Source organism: Hoplias malabaricus, chromosome 16 (genome assembly GCF_029633855.1).
Source record: "Hoplias malabaricus isolate fHopMal1 chromosome 16, fHopMal1.hap1, whole genome shotgun sequence".
NCBI lineage: Eukaryota > Metazoa > Chordata > Actinopteri > Characiformes > Erythrinidae > Hoplias > Hoplias malabaricus.
In genome coordinates, this window is record NC_089815.1 from 18032019 (window position 1) to 18055147 (window position 23129).

At 38.7% G+C, this 23129-nt stretch overlaps 1 protein-coding gene across 1 annotated transcript; it reads left to right on the forward strand.

Annotated features, from left to right (window-relative positions):
• The first annotated feature begins 10884 nt into the window (after nt 1-10884).
• Nucleotides 10885-18973, forward strand: fstl3 (follistatin-like 3 (secreted glycoprotein)). The gene is made up of 5 exons (XM_066648213.1): nt 10885-11067; nt 12777-12962; nt 15377-15592; nt 16123-16350; nt 17189-18973. Exons 1-5 carry the CDS (start codon nt 10992-10994, stop codon nt 17230-17232), a joined length of 750 nt encoding a protein of 249 aa, XP_066504310.1. The 5' UTR covers nt 10885-10991; the 3' UTR covers nt 17233-18973.
• Nucleotides 18974-23129: the final 4156 nt, after the last annotated feature.

Below are 23129 nucleotides of genomic sequence, written 5' to 3' on the forward strand. Positions count from 1 at the left end.
CAATATTTATATGAGTGATTATATTTGACTTTTTTTTCTAAAAGCTGCACATTACATAAAACCAAATGGAACAAGAATCAAATCACTTTGTAGTAGCTGCATGAACCAGTGTATTCTCCATGGTGTGGATGTGGCTCTGCATGCTTAAAATATGCTTAGTGCAGAATCTCCGCCACATCTAGGCCACTAGGTGTCAGTATAATGAAGAAAATGCCATATTGCTCCTAATAAAGTTATTTAACTCTTACGGAAATGTATTATCATTATCATTGCTGGGCATTACAATGGTGCAACAGGAAGTGTCGCTGCCACACAGCTCTTGTGCATTAATATAAGTCTTCGTGTATTATATTAGCAAATACGAATGTTAATACCAAATATGAATGTTTGTTCATGCTACTGCAAATTTATGCATAAACAAAACATTAAAATGTTAGAAATTAAATCAGACAAATATAATTTAGTAGATAGATTTAGACACAAAAATATAGATTTGATTAGGATATTAACTGCCTGGTTAATGCCTGTCTTCTGTAACTCTGGATCTAAGGTTATTTATTAGGTACTGACCCTGAATTGGACAAGCGGTTACAGATAATGAATGAATGAATGAATGAAATTTTATTACAAAAAAAGTCTTACTCATGTGTCAGATCACTACTCAAAACAGTTCAGAGTTACCTTTGAGACAGAGCAAATATAATTGGTTCAGAAAATAACCAATTAAAATAAATAATAAAAATAGGTGAAATATCTCTTCCTCTATAGAGTGAATGAATGTGTCTGTAAAGTCATCAATCATTAGTCTTAATCCACTCATTCTGGGTTAAACTAATCAGGTGTACACAGCTCAAATTAAGTTGTGTAGGTAAATCCCTTGAGGTTAACCCATGATTATAAGGCTGTGAGGTTGATGGAGCAAATATTCATTTATAATTATTTATATCTCACATTTGTAATAATATTTGTATTACTCAAATTAGAGGGCGTATAAAAATAAAAATTCACATAAATCTCATAATGAGGAGAAAGGATCACAGTTATGAAATACTAAGCCTTTATATTACAAAATCATGGCTCAGTATTTTTTTTTCCTAGTTGCGGAAGCGGGTTTGCTGTATGAGGAGAAATGTGAGATTATACAAAACAGAAGTAAGTAGCACTGGAGGTGAGAACCTACATTCTAACACTTAAAAGAAATACCAGTTTTTGCCAAAAGTATGAAATTTGATCAAGAACTGAATTCACATCATACTTGTGTGGTTTTTTTGGTTCCCTTCTTCTCAGTCAATGCCATTTGTTGCCAAGGCAACTGCAGCCAAAATTCCCCCTTAAAACTCAGGATGTTTGGAAAACAAAGGAAGATTGAACTCTTTAATTTTTAACAAATGCAGAGATGATAAACAGCTAAATATGTGTTGATTTTAAAAAGTTATATATATACTATAACTATGACAGAGGGGTAAATATTGATAGACTAATTGCTTATTCATAGGTCTGCTCATACTGTAAGAAAGGTGGATATGTAGTTATATCTAAGCCACTTTTAAATCATTAGAAGTTTTTTCTTTGAAACGACTAAATCTGTCATTTTGATGAACAGATGGGTTTTAGGGGTTTACCGAATGACAAAATGCTTTACATAACAATACATCAGATTTTGGATGAACATTTTTAAAGCTTCCAGATAAGACCATTTAAAATAAGTAAGAAATATTTAAAAAAATAAACTAAATGTTCTAATAAAAGCTAATAATTTCTATCATAATCTCACAATGAGACATTATTAATTAAATTTAGGATGGTGTCACTTAATAAAATATTTTTTTTGTAGAATGTTCCTTTAATAACTAGTCATTCAAATGGATACCTTTGATGTGGCATTAATGTTTATCCCTCTCTTCTTTGGGCTGAATTGCAGCTGGCTCAGAGACAATAGCTGTGTTGTAAAGCGGGTCCTTGTATTGCCTCTTCTGTCGCGTTGAATGTCAGGCTGAAGCAGGGCCCAAATAAAATGATATGTTCTGTTGTGATCCCACTAATGAATGACACTATGTTATTTGCTTACATGACTGTTAATTTGATTGGCCTGTATGTATACTAAACAAACACATCCACCCATGGGATCTTTGTTCTATTTAGTTCAAATGGTTTTGTTACTAATTTATCATATAGGTATGCATGTTTACATGTAACCCATTAGATTTGAAGCCCTTGGTTTCAACAGCACTATATTGACAACAAGCTGAATTGTGGAAAGTGCAACTTGTACACAAGAGGCCTGTGTTCACAGGGCTCATATATTTCGGGTTTTTTTTTAGACAGAGGTTCACTTTCCCATTCCCATGTCTAGGGGTTGCGTGCCAGAACCTTTAAATTTGACTTTGCTAATGTTATTGTAGTGTCACAGTCACTTGGCTCCAGGGACCTGGAGGTTGTGGGTTGGATTCCCGCTCTGGGTGACTGTCTGTGAGGAGTTCGGTGTGTTCTCCCCATGTCTGCGTGGGTTTCCTCCGGGTGCTCCGGTTTCCTCCCACAGTCCAAAAAACACACGTTGGTAGGTGGACTGACGACTCAAATGTGTCCGTAGGTGTGAGTGTGTGAGTGAATGTGTTGCCCTCTGAAGGACTGGCGCCCCCTCCAGGGTGTATTCCCGCCTTGCACCCAATGATTCCAGGTAGGCTCTGGACCCACCGTGACCCTGAACTGGATAAGCGCTTACAGATAATGAATGAATGAATGAATGAATGAATGAATGAATAATGTTATTGTGGCTGAATGTCATCAAATCCTCAGACAAAATGTTCTAGAATTCAGTATAAAGCCTATGTAGAAGAGTAGAGGTAGTTTACTGCAGTAAACAGGACAAAGAGCCATTCATTCATTCATAAATTGTAACCACTTAATCCTATCATAGGTGGGCATGGAGCCTACACAGAATTAAAAGGCAGGAACGCTCTCACAGGGCACTCACTGCAACTTCATACTGAACAAAATAAAATAAAGTGACAAATCACCATAAAAGCGGAATTATTACAAGTGACATGCATTATGTATATAATTCACCCCCCTCCCCCCAGTTGATAAAACACTGGTTTAAATTTTGCTGTTGGTTCTGGTGGTCTACCATTTTCCAAATATACAGATATTGATAGGATTTTTTTTCTAAATTGTTGTTTACCCCAATTTATTCTTTAAGCAGATAACACCACCACCCCAAATCCTTCAAAATGGCAGGATGAGGACCCCACCACATGAGTGGCAAACAAGGATTAAGACGGAGGGGGCTTCCTGCATCCATTAATCAGGATGCGAGCTACGGGGGAGTTGTGGACTGAATGAATAGTAGCCTATCACTTAACTGTCCTCTCCAGCCTTTGCCATGAGTAACACGCATTAGGAGTAAATTGGCTGAATGTGAGATGTAGTGGGTTGGAGACAGACAGGAGCTGGAGGAGCTATTAGACTCACCCAGTGCTCAGAAAGGGGCAATTTGCATCTGAACAGACAACAGAAAGATCAGTCTGCTGCTCAGATGCACTGCTGTCCACTTGTTACTTCAGTAGGCTGTAACCCCCGACATTGGTTAAGATAGGCCTTTTTTTCAGGTGTTTCCATCTGGTAAAATTCAGAAGAAGAACACAGTTTGGCTATATTTATATTGGCTGTACTAATAGCATCATATTTTAGATTGGATGTTGGCTTTAGATAGTGCTGGAACATTTCTGCGAGGATGTGTTGGATACAGGAGCACTTTGTAGTTCTACAATTGTAGATTGTAGTCCACCTGTTTCTCTGCATACTTTCCTATTCCCATTTCACAGTTTTTCAATTGCCAGAACCACCAAAGAGCAGGTATGATTTGCTAGTGGCCCATTCTCAGTGCTGCAGTGACACTGGCATGGTGGTGATGTGTTAGTGTGTGATGTGGATCAGACACAGCAGTGCTGCTTGAGTTTTTAAAGTGCTCTGCTTCACTGCTTGACTGACAATAGTCCACCAAACAAAAACATCCAGCCAACAGTGTCCTGTGGGTGGCGTTTTATATCCACTGATGAATATACAATACACAAACTGTGCAGTGAGCTACTGTCTCATGGGCCAACAGGGTTGGTGTGTCTAACAGATTGGACAGTGAGTGGGCACAGGGTTTAAAAACTCGAGCAGCGCTACTGTGTCTAATCTACTCATACCAGCATAACACACACTAACACACCACCACCACATCAGTGTCAATGAAGCACTGAGAATGATCCACCACCCAAATAATACCTGCTCTGTGGGGGTCCTGACCACTGAAGAGCAGTGTGAAATGTAGATAAAGTATGTAGAAAAACAGGTGGACTACAGTTTGTAATAGTAGAACTACAAAGTGCTCCTCTATGATATACTCATTCAACCAACGTTTGCCATTCGGCATGGTTAATGTTTGGCTAATATGCAGCCGCCCCAGGGCATACCATGTCATTTCAAACACTTTTATAGCGATACTTACCATTTGTGTCTACAGTGGGTGTACCATAAAGTACCTTAATTCACACATTAGAAGGAGTATCTAGTTATTTTGATATATATTTTATATGATAAATTTCCTCATTTTTGCAGTGCTAATGATATATGTGTCTTGTGTGGTGTGTTTACATTGTATCCTGAATGTAGTACAATGCCTGGAAGTCCTTAGCAACTAGCATGCACTAGCTCTATGTGGAGGGTGCTGAGAATGTTACTTTTTTATATTGGGTTAGTAGTGACACACTGAGGACGATGAGAGACATTGCAAATCTGAGAGGATGAAGACCAAACTGTGATAAAATACCTGCTCAGACGGCAAAAGATCTGTTGGCAAGTTAAGAGAAATGACGTTAAACCTCATTTTGAAGTCATTGTAATATATTTATGGTTTTAACAGGTACTCTTGCTGCCTCATAAATCCACAGTCATGGGGTTTGACCTCTTTCCTAGGGTCACTCACGGATTGTAAGGAGTTTGTTGGGTTCTCTCCGTGTCTGTGTGAGTTTCCTCCATGTTCTCCAGTCCTCCCCGCACACAGTCCAAAACACGTCAGAACACAATGGGCTGTGTGGATATTGTGTGTAATCTGTGAGTGACTGGGTGAATGTGTGCTGCCATGACTGGTGTCGTGAGCAGGGTGTGTTCTTACTTTGTGGCCCATGAATCCGCGTGGGAACGGTTACAGATAATGAACATCCATCCATTATCAATTTAGGGTCGCGGGGGGTCCAGAGTCTACCTGGAAGACGGCCGCAAGGCGGCAATACACCTTCACAGGGCAACACAGACACACACACATTCCGGACACTTTCGAGTCGCCAATCCACTTGCAACATGTGTTTTTGGACTGTGGGAGGAAACCGGAGCACCCGGAGGAAACCCACGTAGACATGGGGAGAACACACCAACTCCTCACAGACAGTCACCCGGAGCGGGAATCGAACCCACAACCTCCAGGCCCCTGGAGCTGTGTGACTGCGACACTACCTGCTGCGCCACCGTGCCGCCCTGATAATGAACAAATAAATGATTTTCCAATGAATATGAATTAAATGGCCAGCAGAGGGTAGCATTGCGATAAAAAAATGTCTGTCAGGTAAATGTTTTCTAACGGAACACCACAACTGGTAAAATAATGGTCTTATGTACGTTATATATTAAAATCACTGTATCATGAACACTCCTACACTCACTGTAATACAAGAGCACTTTCTAGTTCTACAGCTGCAGACTGTTTCTCATGGTTTCCTTTCCCCTTTTTGGCAGACGCTCCTATCCAGAGCAACTTACAAGTTTACTGGTATTCCATACCAGTAAACTTGGTTACTGGTCAACACTGTGTTAGGAGTCTTGCCCAAGGACTCTAATTGGTGTTGCACAGGCTGGTTGCCCAGATCTGGAATCGAACCCAGGTCTCTTACCTGGGAGCCAATGGTGTGACTGTATCACGCCAACCAAATAATAACTCTGTGACAGGATCGCTGCCTGCTGCACCACCATGCCACCCTAGACACATTTCATACTGAATATTTTTGTTATAGCTAGGTGTATCGGATTTTGTGTAATTTACTGATATGTATTTTTAGTTGTTTTTTTTTTTTGTTGTTGTTTGTTTTTTTTACAAACTTAACAAACTATTTTAACTAGAAAGAAAATTAATATAAAATAGGTGGTCTCTGACTTACAAGTCTTACAATTTTTTTTTTCTGAATATTTCACAGAATCTATGACCTGTAATAATGGAGTGCTTCAGAAATTATCCTAATAAAGAAACTAGGATTTTCTGATTAGCAAACGAATTCCACGTCTTGAAAACAATATTTTGCTTATAAAAATATATCCATGTTTCCAGGGTTTTATTCACACGAGACATTTCTTTTCAAGCTCTTTTGTTCAGCCAGTGCACAATATTCAGTGTCACAAATTACATTGAGGATCTTCATCAGTGAGTATTTCACTCACTCTGGTGTCAGTGTAATTTGTCAGCTCATAAGTCTTACATTAGTGCAAGCAGAAGGAGGGCGGTTCCCATGAGTTTCTGCCGCTTCCTCAGTGATGAGGCCCGATGATCCAAACCATGTGAGCTGAAGGATTGAGCAAGTGTCTCCATCGGCCCACCCACGTCCAAGCACCCTGCTCAAGGTCAGCATTCCACCACTGCCGGAGGGGCGTGGGGGTTAACGTACAGCAAAAGCAACACACCCCCTCCCACTCCACCCCCACCAGATTTCATAAGGACTTACGGAGAAACAACATGTGCTCCTTTAACCCTCACAGCCCACCCTCCCCACCCTTGTGATCAAAGAGCTTTCGGCAAGGACAAAACAGATGCGAAAGTCAAGGCAAAATATTAGCTGGCATGCAACATCATACCATAGCACTGGGCCTAAGAAGAGAAAATCAGAGGTAAGTTAATGCCAGCTGAGAGGGGATGCCAATGAGAGCAGTTCAAGAACTTCCATCAAAGCTGAAATTGTTGATACAAACCAACTGTTCCAAAACTCCTTGTCTTGAATGCAGCTTGATACTGAAGAGAATCAAGGGATGGCAGCAGTGTGGCTATAATAGCCAGCAGGCTCACTAGACCATGCTTCAAATGGGACTAACATAATAACAGTAAGAGATCATGGTATTGAAACTGCAGCTCGTTTTTTGAAACTCTCTTATAGTAATTTTAATGAGATCAAGAATTTTATCTCTGAGGACGTGTGTAAAATGTTTCATTTCAGCAGCCCCTAAACACTCATCCAATCCCAACAGAGGTTTAGAGGCTGAATACACTGGAAACCAGTATCTTTATTGAGGAAATGACAAAAACACATAACTAACTGATGTCACATAAGCTAATTTTAGTGCACATTCATCATAAAACAATGGTTAGAAGAATATGGAAAAAAGTGAACAGTGGGCACAACAGTGAGATTTCTATTACCATCACTGTGAATAATTTTTCCTCTTCTTCTTTCACTTAGAAACATTAATGTTTTAAGTTGGTCTTGGACACATCTAAATATTTACATTATGTGGAGTCTATTTACGGAAAAAAAAACGTATTCACAGTCACATTTTCAGAATGTTTTTGGAAATGCCATCACAGCCAGTAAACCCATGTTTTGTCTTTGAGGTAAATGTTGGCACCACATATGGATGTGCTTCATGGTGATTGATGGAACCAAGATAGGATTAACATAAGGCCCACATTTAAGCAACATAGGCAGCCTGCCTGCAAACACAAAATCTCCCTTAGTTACGAGAACCTACTTTGGAGTCCATACATACAGAGTTCCTGGGCTGCCCACATTTCCCCAACATAGGCAGCCCACCTGGGTCTCACTAATGGCCCCTGTGCTATGCCCACATACCACATATCCAAAGCCCATACTCATTTTGAGCCCAGCTAGCCCATGTTAAACCCATGTGGGCCCCACTAAGATGTGCTGGCTGGGATAATTAGTGTAAAGAGGTCAGATGTAAACATCTAGGGATTAGCAGTTCGGGCTTAATGCATGAGTGTACGTAGACGTTTTAGAGTAAGAACTTCCAAAACCAAACCGATGTTTTATCACAGGTTGAACTGGAAATTGACTGACTAAAATCTAACCACAAATGCTCTCATAAACATTATATCCTACTATAAAAACTCAAACCTCTGCAAGAAAAATAAACTGATATTTGCATGGACATGAATATGAGCTTGAACAGCCACTCAGAAGACTGGGCTTTGATTTAGCATGAAGAATCCTTTCACAAGACTCTTAATTCTTCATACACCTACCTCTGCAACACGATTAAAATGCAAACTGTTCTTAATAAAAATATTTCCAAAATATGTAACTGTTAATTCATGTCCTAATGAATTGTGGAGAAACTGAACAACGACCTAAGGAGACCATTTCTGACAACATCATGAAAACTGTCCCTCTTTGCCTACAACTATTCATGTATCCGTTCATTGTCTGTAACCGCTTATTCAGTTCAGGGTCACAGTGGGTCCGGAGCCTACCCGGAATCACTGGGCGCAAGGTGGGAACACACTCTGTAGGGGGCACCAGTCACACATTCACACATTCACACTTATTGGAACTCACAGGGTAAAAAATAAAGGAGTCCTGAGTACAGTGCTGCAGCATGTTTGCCAGGATGTATTTCTGGGATCAGTTTTGGCCTTTGGTAAGAAAAGATTGTCAGCGCTCGGCTTAAAGGTATGAAAACAATCCTGTTTGCATTTCCCTGGTCAGTCTCAAGTCTTTCTAAGTGCAAAACCCTCTGTCAAAAATAACATCCGCAACCATACTGTAACACAACTCTTAAAAATGCTGAGGTCAGCAGCAGAATGTGCTTTCGTTACCATGGGTGAAGTTATGTTTATCGGGCTGTGGATATCATTTACATGAGTTGTTGTATTAAAAATGGACCATATTTATCTATTTTCCTTCGGTTTGATTAAATTAAGTTTGCTGAACCAGTACTTAAGATAAGATAAGATATGAAGAGCGAGGTGAACCTCTTTGAAACCAAAACAGTAATTTATGAAAATGATTAATCATTATATTTAATTTAGCTAGGAAAGCAACTTACATATGTCGTCCCTGAATGAATCAGTTTATGTCCCACACATAGGGGAAGAATCACTGGAGAAAATTATAACTCCTTTAAATAATAATAATAATAATAATAATAATAAAATGTTATATTTATATAGCACCATTCTAATACCCAAGGTATTTAAAGCCTTTCCTTGGTGACAACCTTTAACTTTTAACCTTTCAAATCATTTTCATAGAATTCAGAGGTCATTGCTAAATTCACTAATAGTTTTGGATACTAAATGACATATATTTGGATGATTTCTCAGTCGTTTTACAATTCCCCATTGATGAATTGCTGCAGAAGATCCAGAACAGCTTGGTTTAGTGCTTGAATTATACAGAAAATGTTGAAAGATCAGTAGAATGCCCCTTTAAAAGCCAAAGGGGAATACTTATGAGACATTAGGCCTTAGTTACTGGTTTGTGTACACTGAACACACGATTATCCTGTTGAAGAAGCACTGTTTACCTCGTGGGAGGAAGGAATGAAGATGAAGTAGCTCAGACTAAACAGTAGGCGTATTTTTTTTTTCCACGTATAGACCTAGATGTTGAAAGAAGTGTTCCGTAAACCTCGGAGTTCACATTATTTCACATCTGAGCAGAATTTGCATGTCTAAATATGTTAATTGACTTGTCAACATCAGTTTCTTGAAAACATCAGTGAAGTCACTAAAAAAACAAAGACTAGGTTTTTGTGGGTTGTGGAATTGTAATATCGAGCACATATCAGTGTAATTTGTTACTCGTTCCCTAGGTTATGGGAAAACCAAGTTCTGAATATGGTGCTAAGTCAGGTATTGAGGTATTGAGATTTTCAGAATGTTTTTGGAAATGCCATCACAGCCAGTAAACCCATGTTTTGTCTTTGAGGTAAATGTTGGCACCACATATGGATGTGCTTCATGGTGATTGATGGAACCAAGATAGGATTAACATAAGGCCCACATTTAAGCAACATAGGCAGCCTGCCTGCAAACATAAAATCTCCCTCAGTGTAATTTGTTACTCGTTCCCTATGTTATGGGAAAACCAAGTTCTGAATATGGTGCTCAGTCAGGTATTGAGGTCACAGGGGAAAAACATACTAAGTATGAGGAGTATCTGTGTATTTGATTTTTTAAAAGACGAGCAGTCAACACCGAGTCGTATTTTTGCAGTGTTCCAAAAACAAGCACAGACAGCCAGGGTTTCTCATGTCATAAACCTAAGGAACCAATCCAGTCAACTTGTGAGGCGGAGATATCCAACTATGATCGTCTTGCTGGCGAGTGGCAGAGGAGTCAGTGTAGATAGAGGTGGAGACTAATTGCATATTCATATACCCATACTTATTGAAAGAATACCAAAGTTGTGGCGTTAGAGATACACCATTTTTAAAGCATTTTATTGCTTTTTTTCCCCCTCAAAAATATCTCAGGAATCTGTCACTGGGATTATCAGAGATTGTTTTAGGTGTGTTTTTTAGGAGTGTAACTGATGGCCGGTGTGGGACTTTAAATGATGTTTACAGAAATTCAACGTAGAAATCAAGCGCATAAATACATGGGTAAATTGTGCCCAAATGTGAAAGGAGGTGAACACCCTGTTTAAAAGCCATTTCCTCTCAGTGTGAATGAGATTAGGTGTGGGAGTTTTTTAACCTCATATCCGAGAAGTGACACAGTTAAACAGTTGGAAAAGCTGAAACTCAAGCCCAGCCCTCAGCAGCAGAACTCCCTCGGAGCTGAATATTTATAACTGAGGCGGACCCACGCCACTCACCACAAACCCATTCACTGAAACCAGAGCAGCTTCGACAAACGGCTACAGCTGAAACGACCACTGCTCTTAATACCTGTGAGGGAAACGTATCAATTTGAACATCTGTCTGTGTAAAACTCCTTCAACATGAGTCTCCTCTCCGCTCTCCTCAGCGTGATGCTCATTTTGTTTTGTGAAAATTTTGGAAAACACCAAACCAACGGTAAGTTTGACACACTTTTCTGTCTGTGAATGAATTTGGGACGGCCTTTGCTTTCCTTCGCAATGCACAGTTAAAGGCGGAAAACCTCTCCCTGTTTTTTCAAAAGCGTACTTCAAAAAGTACCTCAAAATATAACGTCATTGTAAATTTAAATAGTTATATTTCATATTTATAGTTTTGAGACATTTATTAGACCATTCGTTAGGCTATTGTTGTGTCAAAATATCGACCGTTAATGGCATTCCAAAAGTGATTAATTATTTTTATAAAATTATATTATCTTTTTTATACTATATTTTTCGAGATATATGTTACTATTTTAAAAAAAAAAAGATGCCATCAAACGTTAGACAGTGTGAAAAAAAATCGAGATTCATTATTTCAAAAGTTTGTGTTTTTTTATGTGACAATTTTAAACATAAGAGAAGGCGAGAGAAGCGTAATTGTTTAACTGCTATAAAACCTCAAAGACCGTAAAATGATGAGAGAAAATGTCGAACTCAGTGAACTCGAGTGTTTAATCCAACTTCAGCTGATGAGATGTGCACACATTGCAGACTTCATGCTGGAAAACAGTCTTGGAACAGAGCCAGCAATGCCCTGATCAGCCATAAAATTAAACTCTTTTTTTCCCCCCTAAATTCATTATTAATTTTCTGACATTTTCTCACAGAGGTAGGTGTACTCCGTAGTCCTACATCTACAGACTTTAGTCCATCTGTTACTCTGCATACTTATTAACCCCCTTTCACCCTGTCCTTCAGTGGTCATGTGAATGTATTATTTGGGTGGTGAATCATTCTCAGCACAGCAGTGAACCAGAGGTGTAACTCCGTGTCTGTGTCTGATCGACTCATACCAGCTGAGAATGATCCATCACTCCAGTAATGCATGCTCATTGAAGAGCAGTGTGAAAGGAGGCTCACATCATATGCAGAGGAAAAGGATTGGTTTGTATTTGCACTACAAAGTGCACCTATATTGTAATTGGGCCTCTAGTCTTCTACATTTTAAGGAGAGTCTTGCCCAAGGGTTCTTATTTGTATAGTGTTGTGTTCCAGTCTGAGCTGGTAATAGAACCATGCTCTGCTGTGCTTGTGGGGACAGTGGTTTTAACCATTGTACTATACCAACCAGCAGGTGAATGACAGGTAAAGGTTAATAAGCTGTATTTATGAAGCCATGTTCTTTAATTCAGCCTGTAATAAACTTAGTGCAAGACTGTGATACAAGATGGTGGGCAGATGATTAGGTATATTTCTTTTAAAAACACTTTAAATGTAACACATTTATGTATTGCTGTGCTTGTGTTTTATGGCTTAAAGTCAACTGATTGGCTTCGACTCAGTACTGAATTTTCATGTATATCTTCCAATATTTAAACATTTGTTACGATGACATTCAGAATGGATATCTCTGGATTGGGACTGTGGAGAAATATGATGACAAGATCTAGAAGGCTATAAATGCAGTGAAATGAATAAAACACTGAGTACCCCTTAAGCATTCCACACCTCCAGGGTATAAAAGATGTGTCAACTACTATTGGTTTGTAACATTTGTCAGATCTACAGTAATAAGTTTCACTGGAATCAATTGTTATTTATCATTCACATATTAAGAATTATGCCAAGGGTTGCATTTTATAAACTAAACCAATAAAGTAATGGTGTGTATTTCTGTAAATGCATGTGCTTGCGTTTATGCAGCGGGCATGTGCTGGCTGCAGCAGGGTCAAGAGCAGCGCTGTGATATGGTGCTCATGCGTGGAGTGAGCAGGGAGGAGTGTTGTGCTGGTGGCCGTTTGGATACAGCTTGGTCCAACACCAGCCTTCCCATCAACGAAGTCAGTATCTTGGGCATCCTGGGCATTGTCTCCTGCAAACCCTGCAAAGGTAGGCCCTCATATAGTAAATAATTTAATGCATAACTGTAAAAAAAAGATTCCATGGCATCGTCAAGATTTAAAACACTTATTTAGAGTAGTTTAATGCCTCGTTCTATAGAACTGTTCAATGGTGGTGATTCATAACATGTGTGAAGGGTTTAATGCTTTTAAAAGCTTTCTCATAGAAAGTAATGGCATGAAATTTGTAACAGATTCATTGCCTAATGTCTGATACACTTTTCTATGAAGTTTTAATATATAGTTCTTGTCATACATGCAAGCTGTTATAAGGCAACACGGTACTCAAGGAAATGTACCACTATTTGACCATAATACACCTTAAATATAAACACTCAGAAGACATGTCAGTTCAATGGTCATTTCGGGTAGCAAATAAAAGCCCCTTTGTTCCTATAATCACCACTGTAGTGAAAATAAAACTTGTTTCCAGGCATATTTACCATTTGACATCAGAACAGTCTGAAAGTGTTTACAGTTCACCATCAAATGCACATTAAAGTGTTTTGGACACAATTGGTCCTTCTTACTGATCCACAAGGTGAAGCATTCAATGGTGTTAAATGAAACAATCATGAATGCTGACCACCTCATCTGTTTTTAAGCATCTGAATATATTTTTAAATCTTTTCTATGATCAAAAGTCTCATCCAATTTTTTGAGGCTTGAGTTAAGGGAGAACACCTTGCTCACTAGTGTGTGCCAAGCAATAACACAACAGATTTGTTTTACGACCATCAGTGATGAATAAAAATGAAAGTGCAGAACAGCAAGTGATCTGTAAGATATCTAACACTAATTAATGGTCGGAGTAGAACCAGGTCCTGTTAGAAAGATGTGAGGAATAGGAAGGCGTTTTCAAGGGGAAGTGAGGCAGATGTTGCTTGGTGCTCAGAGCAGTGAATCTGGGGTTGATGACTGGGCCCTTTAAATTTAGTTCCTCCTTAAATTTGAAACGCTTGGTATGGATTTAAGCCAGATGTTTGTGTAACCCTATCCAGCTGTTCAGAATATGATCCAGCATTGAACGTCTTGGTCAGGTATGCAGGAAGGATATAGAATGCATACACACACACACACATACACACACACACACAGACATATCAAGAATGTAGACAGACATGTCTCTTCATTTATTGCCCAGACTCCAGGATCAGTGGTAAACCTTTCCTGGGCAAACATCTGAAATGAAAATCTCAAGACTGCTCTGTATATATCACTCATAACATGCCAGTGCATATTACCTGTCCCAGAGATGAACAAGTGATAATCTAACAGTAAATGTGATAACGGTATTACATTTAAATACATCAGTGTGATGGACAGTAGGGAATTAGTTAACTATTTGAACATTTCTGGAGAAGACCAGCTGTATTTTCACTGCACATGAGTAAAATGGAATGTGCTCGATACAATAGCGGTTCTCTTCTTTTTTTTTTTTGCCCTTCTCTCTCCTCACTCTTTCCGAGTGCTTATTGGAAAGCAGGCTTGTTTTGCCTTCCTCCCGCAGAAATGACTGAATTCCAACTTACCGCAGAGAGAAATGGCTGCCACATGCTGGAGAAGTCTGGTCCTCATAAGCTTAGAACACAACCAGAGTCATTAGATACTTTGAGAGAAAAAAAGGAGAGCAAGAAAAGGAAGGGAGAAAAGAGAAAGTTTCTTTTATTATTAGTTCCAGAATACTGTTCTATTACCATTAAGCTGTATGAAATGCTGAACCTTGCTCAGCAGTGACCATCCATGATGTATTCCTGGTGAAGAGGGGCTTGAGAGCATTCCTGAAGGTCCAGCTTATCTGTACACTTACTTACAGATCAGGTCATGGGAGCACCCAAATTGTCAATTTCAACTTTAAAATAACTTAAACATAAAGGGTTGCTGAGATTTCTAGAGGAGACAAGAATTCCATGCTCATGCTGGGAGTTATTTAATTCTTGTAGGACAGACTTCTCAGAAAACAGGATATTAAAGAGCTTTTTCAGCAGACCGGACAGAGGAGAGGTGCTTTCATGGGCTTGGCATATGTAAACATTCATATTGTAAATGTGATGGAGATTCTGAGTTGTGACAAGGCTTTTTCTATTGCTAAACTAAACCAGAAGTCAAGGCTCACTATTGATTTGCTGAATTTTCTAAACTGCCAATATGTAAGTTATTCTTTTCTTATTTAAACCAAATTGAGCCCAGATTTGAAGATTGTTCATATTACTTGGGATTGTGAAAAGCAGAAAATGAAGCTCAGAAAACTTCCAAGCCTGAATTGGAAGTGTGGAACTAGATCTTTGCAGTTTGGGACAAATATGCATATAAATAATGTTAATAAATATACTACGTTGCCAAAGCTGTTTGACACTTTTCAGTATTCTGTCATATGAAACATGCTTACCTTTGTTTTCATAGAGACGTGTGAAGGGGTGCAGTGTGGCCCAGGGAAGGTGTGTAAGATGAAAGCCAAACGCCCTCAGTGTGTGTGCTCCCCAGACTGCTCCAATGTCTCCAGCAAGCATGCCGTCTGTGGGAGTGATGGGACCTCTTACAAAGACGAATGTGCCCTTCTGATGGCTCGCTGCAGAGGTCAGCCTGACCTGGAGATCATGTACCAAGGAGAGTGCAAAAGTGAGCCATACCTTATCAGTCACACATTAAAGCTACTGACTTGTCATATTTATTGCTCATTTGAGAGATCAGCCAGTACTCCTTTATTAATCATATGCTCAGTTTTGTTATCCAGAACGGCTTGTGATTTTTAATCTCATATACAGATATAGGCAAATATAGCATGACTTAAGGATTGTTGCTCAATGATCTACGGCTATAGAGTTAGGTGGATGCCTGAGTTAGGAATAGAACATTACTGTCTGTTATACCAACTAAAGAGCCTTACATTTAGCAAAAAACGAAATGACAGATCGGTACTAATATTGCCCAGTACTCAAGGTTTCAATATATTATTGGCAAAAATGTGGTGTTGTGCAATCTTTATTTACTACTATGAAACAAAAATGTAAGTCTTCTAGTTCTGAGTTTAAATTCATAGTGTAGGCCTACATATAGTCACCTTACTTAAGCTGTGAGGGGTTTATGATGTAAAAAACAAGTGCTTTTGTTTGTAATAAACTGAGCTTCGGTCTTAAATTCTTTTTCAGAGTCGTGCTCCAACGTGGTATGCCCTGGCACCCACACCTGTGTGATAGACCAGACCAACAGTGCCCACTGCGTAATGTGCCGCACAGCTCCCTGCCCTATTCCCCCGCCCCCTGACCAGACCATCTGCGGCAATGATAACAAAACCTACATCAGCGCCTGCCATTTGCGCAGGGCCACCTGCTTCTTTGGCCGCTCCATAGGAGTGCGCCATTTTGGCCATTGCAGAAGTAAGGACTGGGTCATATTGCTTTCCTAAACATTAACAGAGTATCCCACATGCCATACAAATATCACAAAGACGATGAAATTCCAAGAATGTGTGTGTGTGTCGCCCTACGAAGGACTGGCACCCCCTCCAGGGTTTGTTCCCGCCTTGCACCCAGTGATTCCGGGTAGACTCCGGACCCACTGCAACCCTGAACTGGATAAGTGGTTACAATGCCATAGAGCAGATATCTATCAAAAAAAAAGTAGAGTGATGTGACTGAATGAACAGAAAAGTTATACTCTCTCAAGGTTATATAGAAACCAGCTTGGATGCTATATTTGTATCTTATCAATATTATGGTTGATAAGTGTTTTTGTTTGATGGAGCACACTACATGCTGAAATATGTGATTTTTCACCATTCTACTAATGATATTAGTTTGTCAAAAAAATGTCTTGTTAATTTCCTTCAGTCACTGCCCAGCAAGGTCAGGACCCCGTGCATTGGAACAAACACACTGTACGGGACATCATATTCCAGTCATGGACTCAAAACTAAAACATTAAATTTAGTAAAGCATGCCAATTTCCGGTTTAAATCTAAATAAAGATAGGCCTATTTTGGGCTCTGAACGGATACAGATACAGATTGTGGCATTCTGTTACTTCCCTAATGGAGTCCAAACTTCAGACTTATCCAGTCTGTTCCAGATTTAGCTCCAAGTGTTCTGTGCCAATTTAGTTTGGACAAGGGCTAACTTTCCTTTCCTTTCCTGAATTGTTCTAGTTTAGTGAAGATGCAGCAGTGCACTGGTTACCCATATTTTACTTACAACTTTGCTTTTTCTTGTCTTACAGGTACAGAAGGCCATGAGGAAAACTCACTTTTTCAGAGACGTTGACTTTGCATTAACTTTGCTTTCCTCCAACATCCACTGACAACACAATTCATGTGAGCGAGTCTTAACTACGAGTCCTCTGCTCTAGGAGAACCACTCATATATGTAGATGCATGCAGTACATATTACAAAGGAAACGTGTGCCTTTCTCACTATCTGGTATGGTATTTTATTGACTAACTAAAGTGATAAACTGTTGTTAGATTTGGACCTGACAATGTGCATATTGTAAATACATTACTGCTATTATTTATTGGAGAAAGCAATTCTCCAAAAAAAAGTTTGTTTTATTTATAGTTCTTTTCATTTGTATTGCCTATTTCCAGATCAGCTGCCTTCAAAGAGATATTTATTGTTCTGTTGTCATGTACAGAAAATAGTACAATACAGGTTTATGAAAAATGACACTCAACTTAAACTCAAAATTCCTGTTCCAGCCTGTCTGATTTATACAGTATATCGTTTTAGAAAATGCTCAGATGCTTGTTTGTTGTCTGAGATTTAAAGACTGAACCACTTTTGATGGACTTTTATATGCTCCATGCACAAATGTGTTGCTGAATTAACCTAATGAAAACTAACAGCACACAATAGTAAATATATCGTTAAGTAAATGGCATTATAAATTATGTTTTAAAAGGTTACGTTGTTTCCAACCAGCCTAATGTCAATTAGCGTTAACAACACTGTTAAACAGCGCAATGTTCCAAATTGAAACACATGCCTTCATTTGGCTGAATGAGATATTTGCCAATCTCATGGGTGTGGACAGAATATCACAGAAGTGACCATGTCGAGACATTTTGTTCTCATTACGAGCTCAGGTCTGGACTCACAAGACTTGATTTTTACATGAAAATTCTGTAGAACTTGCTCAACCTAGCAACTGTGGCTATGAAAAAAAAACAAAAACAAAAAAAAACACTTTTGTTGGCACTTAATGGACAGGTAAGTTATGCTGTACACATTAAGGTTGGAAAAGCAAAGTGTTTATTAGAACAACAGATCAGGCCCATAAATCTCAATACCTTAGAGAAACCTCAGAGAACCCTTGAACTCTTCTCTCCCTAAAGTGTGCTGCTTTCTGTAAGCCATGTGGCAGTAGAGGCTGCATTCTTACTTACTCTGGAGGCTATTTACAAAAACAGGTAAAGCCAAAAGTGCAGTGCGTGTGGAGTGTGAGTTCCGCTCTCTTGTGTTTGGAGATGAGGGATTTTGCAGCCACAGTACAAGACATTTCAAGCCCCAGACTTTGCTGCTTAATGTGCATACAACAAACACTACATTGGCCTGGAATGCCAACTGAGCCACCCATTGAGCAATGAAATTACCAGTTACACTCTAATACAAGTAGTTTTTATGAGGAGGCTGTGTTGGTCCAGAATGTTAAGCACATTCTACTGTTTCTGCCTTTTAATATTTTTGTCATTGTCACACTCCAGTACACTAGTTTGGTAACAGAGAAACACTCAGAGCTGCCATTTAAGAGTCAGACCTGTTAAATGTTACTTTGTGATCTTAGAAGAAATATATATATAAATTGTTTTTTGTTATTATTTTAATTTTTGTTTGTTTTTTGTTATTAGTTATATTATTTTGTGAATAAATGTTAGCATTTGTTGAACAATCCAAGTTCAGTTATGTCATAGCGTGGATATGTATGACTGTAAATACTTTTTTTTACATTTTTTTTTTTTTTTTTTTAAACAGTACTTGTGTATCTACTGTGAATTTTCTTAATGTATCAACATATTTTTGTATTTTTATACTTACATTTTATCTCTAATTAAAACCCAGATTTCTTGATTTGCTTGTTAATTTCAGTTTTTATGAAACCTGATAAGGTTTATGCCCAAATATTTGTACTCATCCAACATGTAGGAGCATATTATTAGGGATGTTCTGTTCCTTGGGCTGAGGTTATGAGGTCGCACCCTGATGTTGGGTGAGTAGTTTTGGATCATGTATGCCACTAAAACTCACCAAAAAATATTGAATGGAGCTCCATCGTTCAAGTACACCATTCTACTGGTTCATAGCCCAGTACCTCTTCTTTTTTTTTTTTTTTCTCTCCCCCCCTAATCACTATTAAATGTCTGTGTCCAGAATGGGTGCATTTTAAAGTTGGTGGATTCACTAATTATACCGGGTATGAAAAATCCTTTGGACATGTTGTGGATATGCCCTTAAGCTCAAAAGACAGCTTTTCATGTGATTATGCATTTTGCATATGCTACTTATTGGCACAAATATCAGCATAACATTTGGATATAAGAGTCCTAATGAAATGTTTTGATGAAATAATCCAGTGCAGTCCGCTGCAGCCTGAAAGCCACAGTGGTGAGTTAATGCATCCTTTACAGTTTTCAGCATCAACAAAGGCAAACCACAGAAAGCCCAGGACTTACCCTGAGGTTTGGGCATAAGCAGTTGCAGACATTCGGCCCTGACCAAATGGAATCCAGTGACGTTTATGTTACGCCCTTGAGCTTGTCCTAGGATGGTGCTGTAGAGGTCTTTTGGTGAGGTGAGAGATGAGATGGCCACTGACTCACTTTCCTGTATGAAATAGCTCACTTGTTTTTTCCCCCCCAGCCCAGAGAGAGGCACTCCTGATGGCATGCCACATCTGGTTTAACTTTGGGAGCTGTTTATATTCGATCTAAGCATCATTTTATTATGGCAGGAGTAGAATTTAATGTTTGCTCAAACAAACCATAACAGCTTCTTGAGAAATCATGGTTTTCTATAGTGACTCTTTGTCATACTGGAGTCTCCTACTTCTCCCTGCTGTTTCAAGGGCTGGCCAACACTCTTTTAGAAGTAAAACACTGACAATTGTTGACAAGACTCAGATTTAAGCAGTTGTCGATTAGTTTATAGAGTTCTGATCAATATAAATAATGAATACAAAGCTCCAGCTGAGTCAGCATAATTATGTTGCCATGACAAAACAACCAAATGTGGACCACACAAAGTGCTACAAGTAGGGAAGACGCCATACTTTAAGGTGCACCAATTAGGGATACATAGGTTCAGTTGTCCACACGCAGCTTGTATCACCCCTTATAAAAGCATAAAATGAAAATAGATGCTCTGCAGCAGTTACAGGTGAGTCTAGAGCCACCGTGTGCAATACCAAATGTCAATTAGAGGGGTATTAAACCCCACTGGCGTTAGGATGTGGAACAGTGGAAATGCATTAGTGTTGGCACTCGACCTCGCTAACTGGACCTCGCCAATATTCTTGTGTTTTAATGCCATTAAATCCTGATAGAAATGTTCCAACACAATCCATTGGCCATGTAGTGTAAAAGAGTGTTTTTATAAGTGTTAATGATAAAATAATAATAATATTAATACATTACATTTATACAGCGCTTTTCAAGATCCCAAATATGCTGACAAGTTAGAGGTAATGTAGCAACAGACAGACAACAAAACAAAGAAAACATGAAAAAATACAGTGAGGCATTTTGTGTACATAAAGATTCTTTAAAAAATAAATAAATCTTGCTTACTATAAAATAAAAAAAATTCAAACCAAATAGCTTGGAGGAGGCATGCAGTCAACCATGGTGATGCTCTAATTATATTCCATGACTACTTTGGAATCCACAGGATGCAGCTCATAAAAACAGGCATAATTGGTTAAAGTTATTACTACATAGGATTTAGTGGTTGAGCCTTTTCTAAAAAATTCTCTTTATGTAATGCAACATAATTACATTGTATGATTCCTAAGAAATCTTTATGAGGTGAAGTTTGGGTGTTGCCAATGCCTCACTCAAAAATGAGTCAAATTAGGTGTCTTTAAACAATGTGTCATATGTGTTCCTCACAGAATAGTATGTTTAGAACCACGTATATGGCTGAAGAAATCTTTGTAATTATATTAAGCCAGATTAGCTTAGAAATACAATATTGGTTTATACTGCTGATGATAAAACAACAGAGACAATGACAATCGCTGAGTACATTGTACTGAGTCTTTTAATCCCAGTCTCTCACAAAGAATAAATGCATGTTAGCTCTGAAGCTAAGTCAGCTAACAGTGAAACTTCTAGTATAAGCTCACTAATTAGCAATATGAATGACTGTTCACATGTATTATATGTTTGTAAACACTGGTAAAGGAAATGCACTTTTTTCCCACCCAGTTATTATTCATATTTTGTGGCTTAGGCAATATTTACTCTTCAAGTGAAGCAAAGCAAATTTGGATGAAGGTCTCTGTCTCTCTATATTTCATTCTTTACCTCATTATATTTCAGTTAAGCTATAAATTTTTAGACTTAATCCTTAGATATTATATTACATCTGAAATTTGTATAGGGTAGTTCAATTAACAAAATATGCCTGTGCTTATGGGACCAGTTCCAAAATAAATATGCAGTAAGGTTTAGCTCTTTACCTTTCTAAAGAGCATAGGCCCTTCAGCATTCCCACTCTCTGTTTTCAATTTTCCAGATTAACCATGATATAGACATCTGCTGACATGATATAGACATCTGCTCATCTGTGACAAACTGTACATTGCTATTGATATACCAATGTTGTCATTGGGGTTGTTACTGTCAGCTCCCCACCGTGACAGTCAACTTTTCCCATTTATTTCCCAATTATTTCTTGAAATTTGGGCCTGCTACCCAGTGAGAGCCAGATACCAGGAATTTTCAGCTGACAATAACATGGGGAAGTAGGAGACCACCCACTCTTCATTTTTGTTATTTCATCCTCTACTGGAACAGATCCACAGCTAAATGAACAAAGACAGATGTTTTTATAGGAGGTACATACATTTTTAAAACAAGAAAAGAACGTTTATTAACTGTGTGTTAATTGTATCACATTCTTTCTGCTGGAATTTCTTTCATACTGTCTGTTTGACACAAATCATGAGGACTTTTCTTCAGAGAAATTTTAAACGAATTCATATATCGTTTGTTACCATCAAGAAACAAAGCATTAGAAACTATTACAATGTTTGCTGTTTCATACAGCCATGTTTCACTAGTGGAGAAATAGATTGGTATGATTCTGAGGGGTAAAAAAACAGACTTCGGAAGTTAGGCAACCTTTAATTGTCCCAATTAAGCGTGGTATACTGAAAACCAAGCTGAGATGCTATCTCTAGGCCACTCTACTGGGACAGTCTGACCCCCACACTTCCTCTGTGTGGTCTGTGTCTGCATCACTTACTGATTTGCTTCTTGGGTTCAATCCATTACAGATGGCAAACAGTGCAGTAAAATGTCCGATGTCATGTTCCCCGAAGCAAGCCACATTAACAGGTTGATGTTTTCTGACGTAGCGGGAATACAATATTTTAACATTAAAATTATTCACTACAGACATTTCAAATCCAAAATTTACAACATGCTATTGCTTAAATGTTGCTTGTTAATGGCTGAGGAGACTTAATGGTGATTCTCCTAAAAGTCCTTTGAAGAAACAGCATTAAACAAATAAAACATGAGACACAGGAGGAAGGGTTTAGTCCATCTTGGCAGAGCGGGAGACTTCACTGATGTCTCTCCTAAAACGTAAGAGAAGACGTGAGATTCTTGGGCTCCTTTATTCAGGAGAATTATCTCAGCAGCAGGAGACTTAAGTTAAAGTCTACTTTGTTTTTCCATCTGATCTCAAAATTGTCTAGGAAAAGCTAGGGATATTAAGGCTTTTTTTCCTATGGGAATACTCTGATGTGCCAAACCCACAACAACGAGTTGAGCAGCCAAATGTAATGGCAAACACTTCTGTTACTGAGATTATCCATTAGCATAATGCTATAATGCCTTGACAAGTAAAAGCTAGCTGTCTCCCTAAAACAGGTCTGGGATCGTGAAGTATGAAAGCTGAAATGTGAAGATCCAACTTGACTGCTCCTGTTGATCTCA

Excerpts from the sequence above, each read along its gene's own strand:
- fstl3 (XM_066648213.1), top strand. The coding sequence starts at position 10,992 with ATGAGTCTCCTCTCCGCTCTCCTCAGCGTGATGCTCATTTTGTTTTGT. Across the intron at positions 12,963-15,376 it reads CTCCTGCAAACCCTGCAAAG|AGACGTGTGAAGGGGTGCAG; the intron begins GTAGGCCCTCAT and ends TTGTTTTCATAG. Across the intron at positions 16,351-17,188 it reads CCATTTTGGCCATTGCAGAA|GTACAGAAGGCCATGAGGAA; the intron begins GTAAGGACTGGG and ends CTTGTCTTACAG.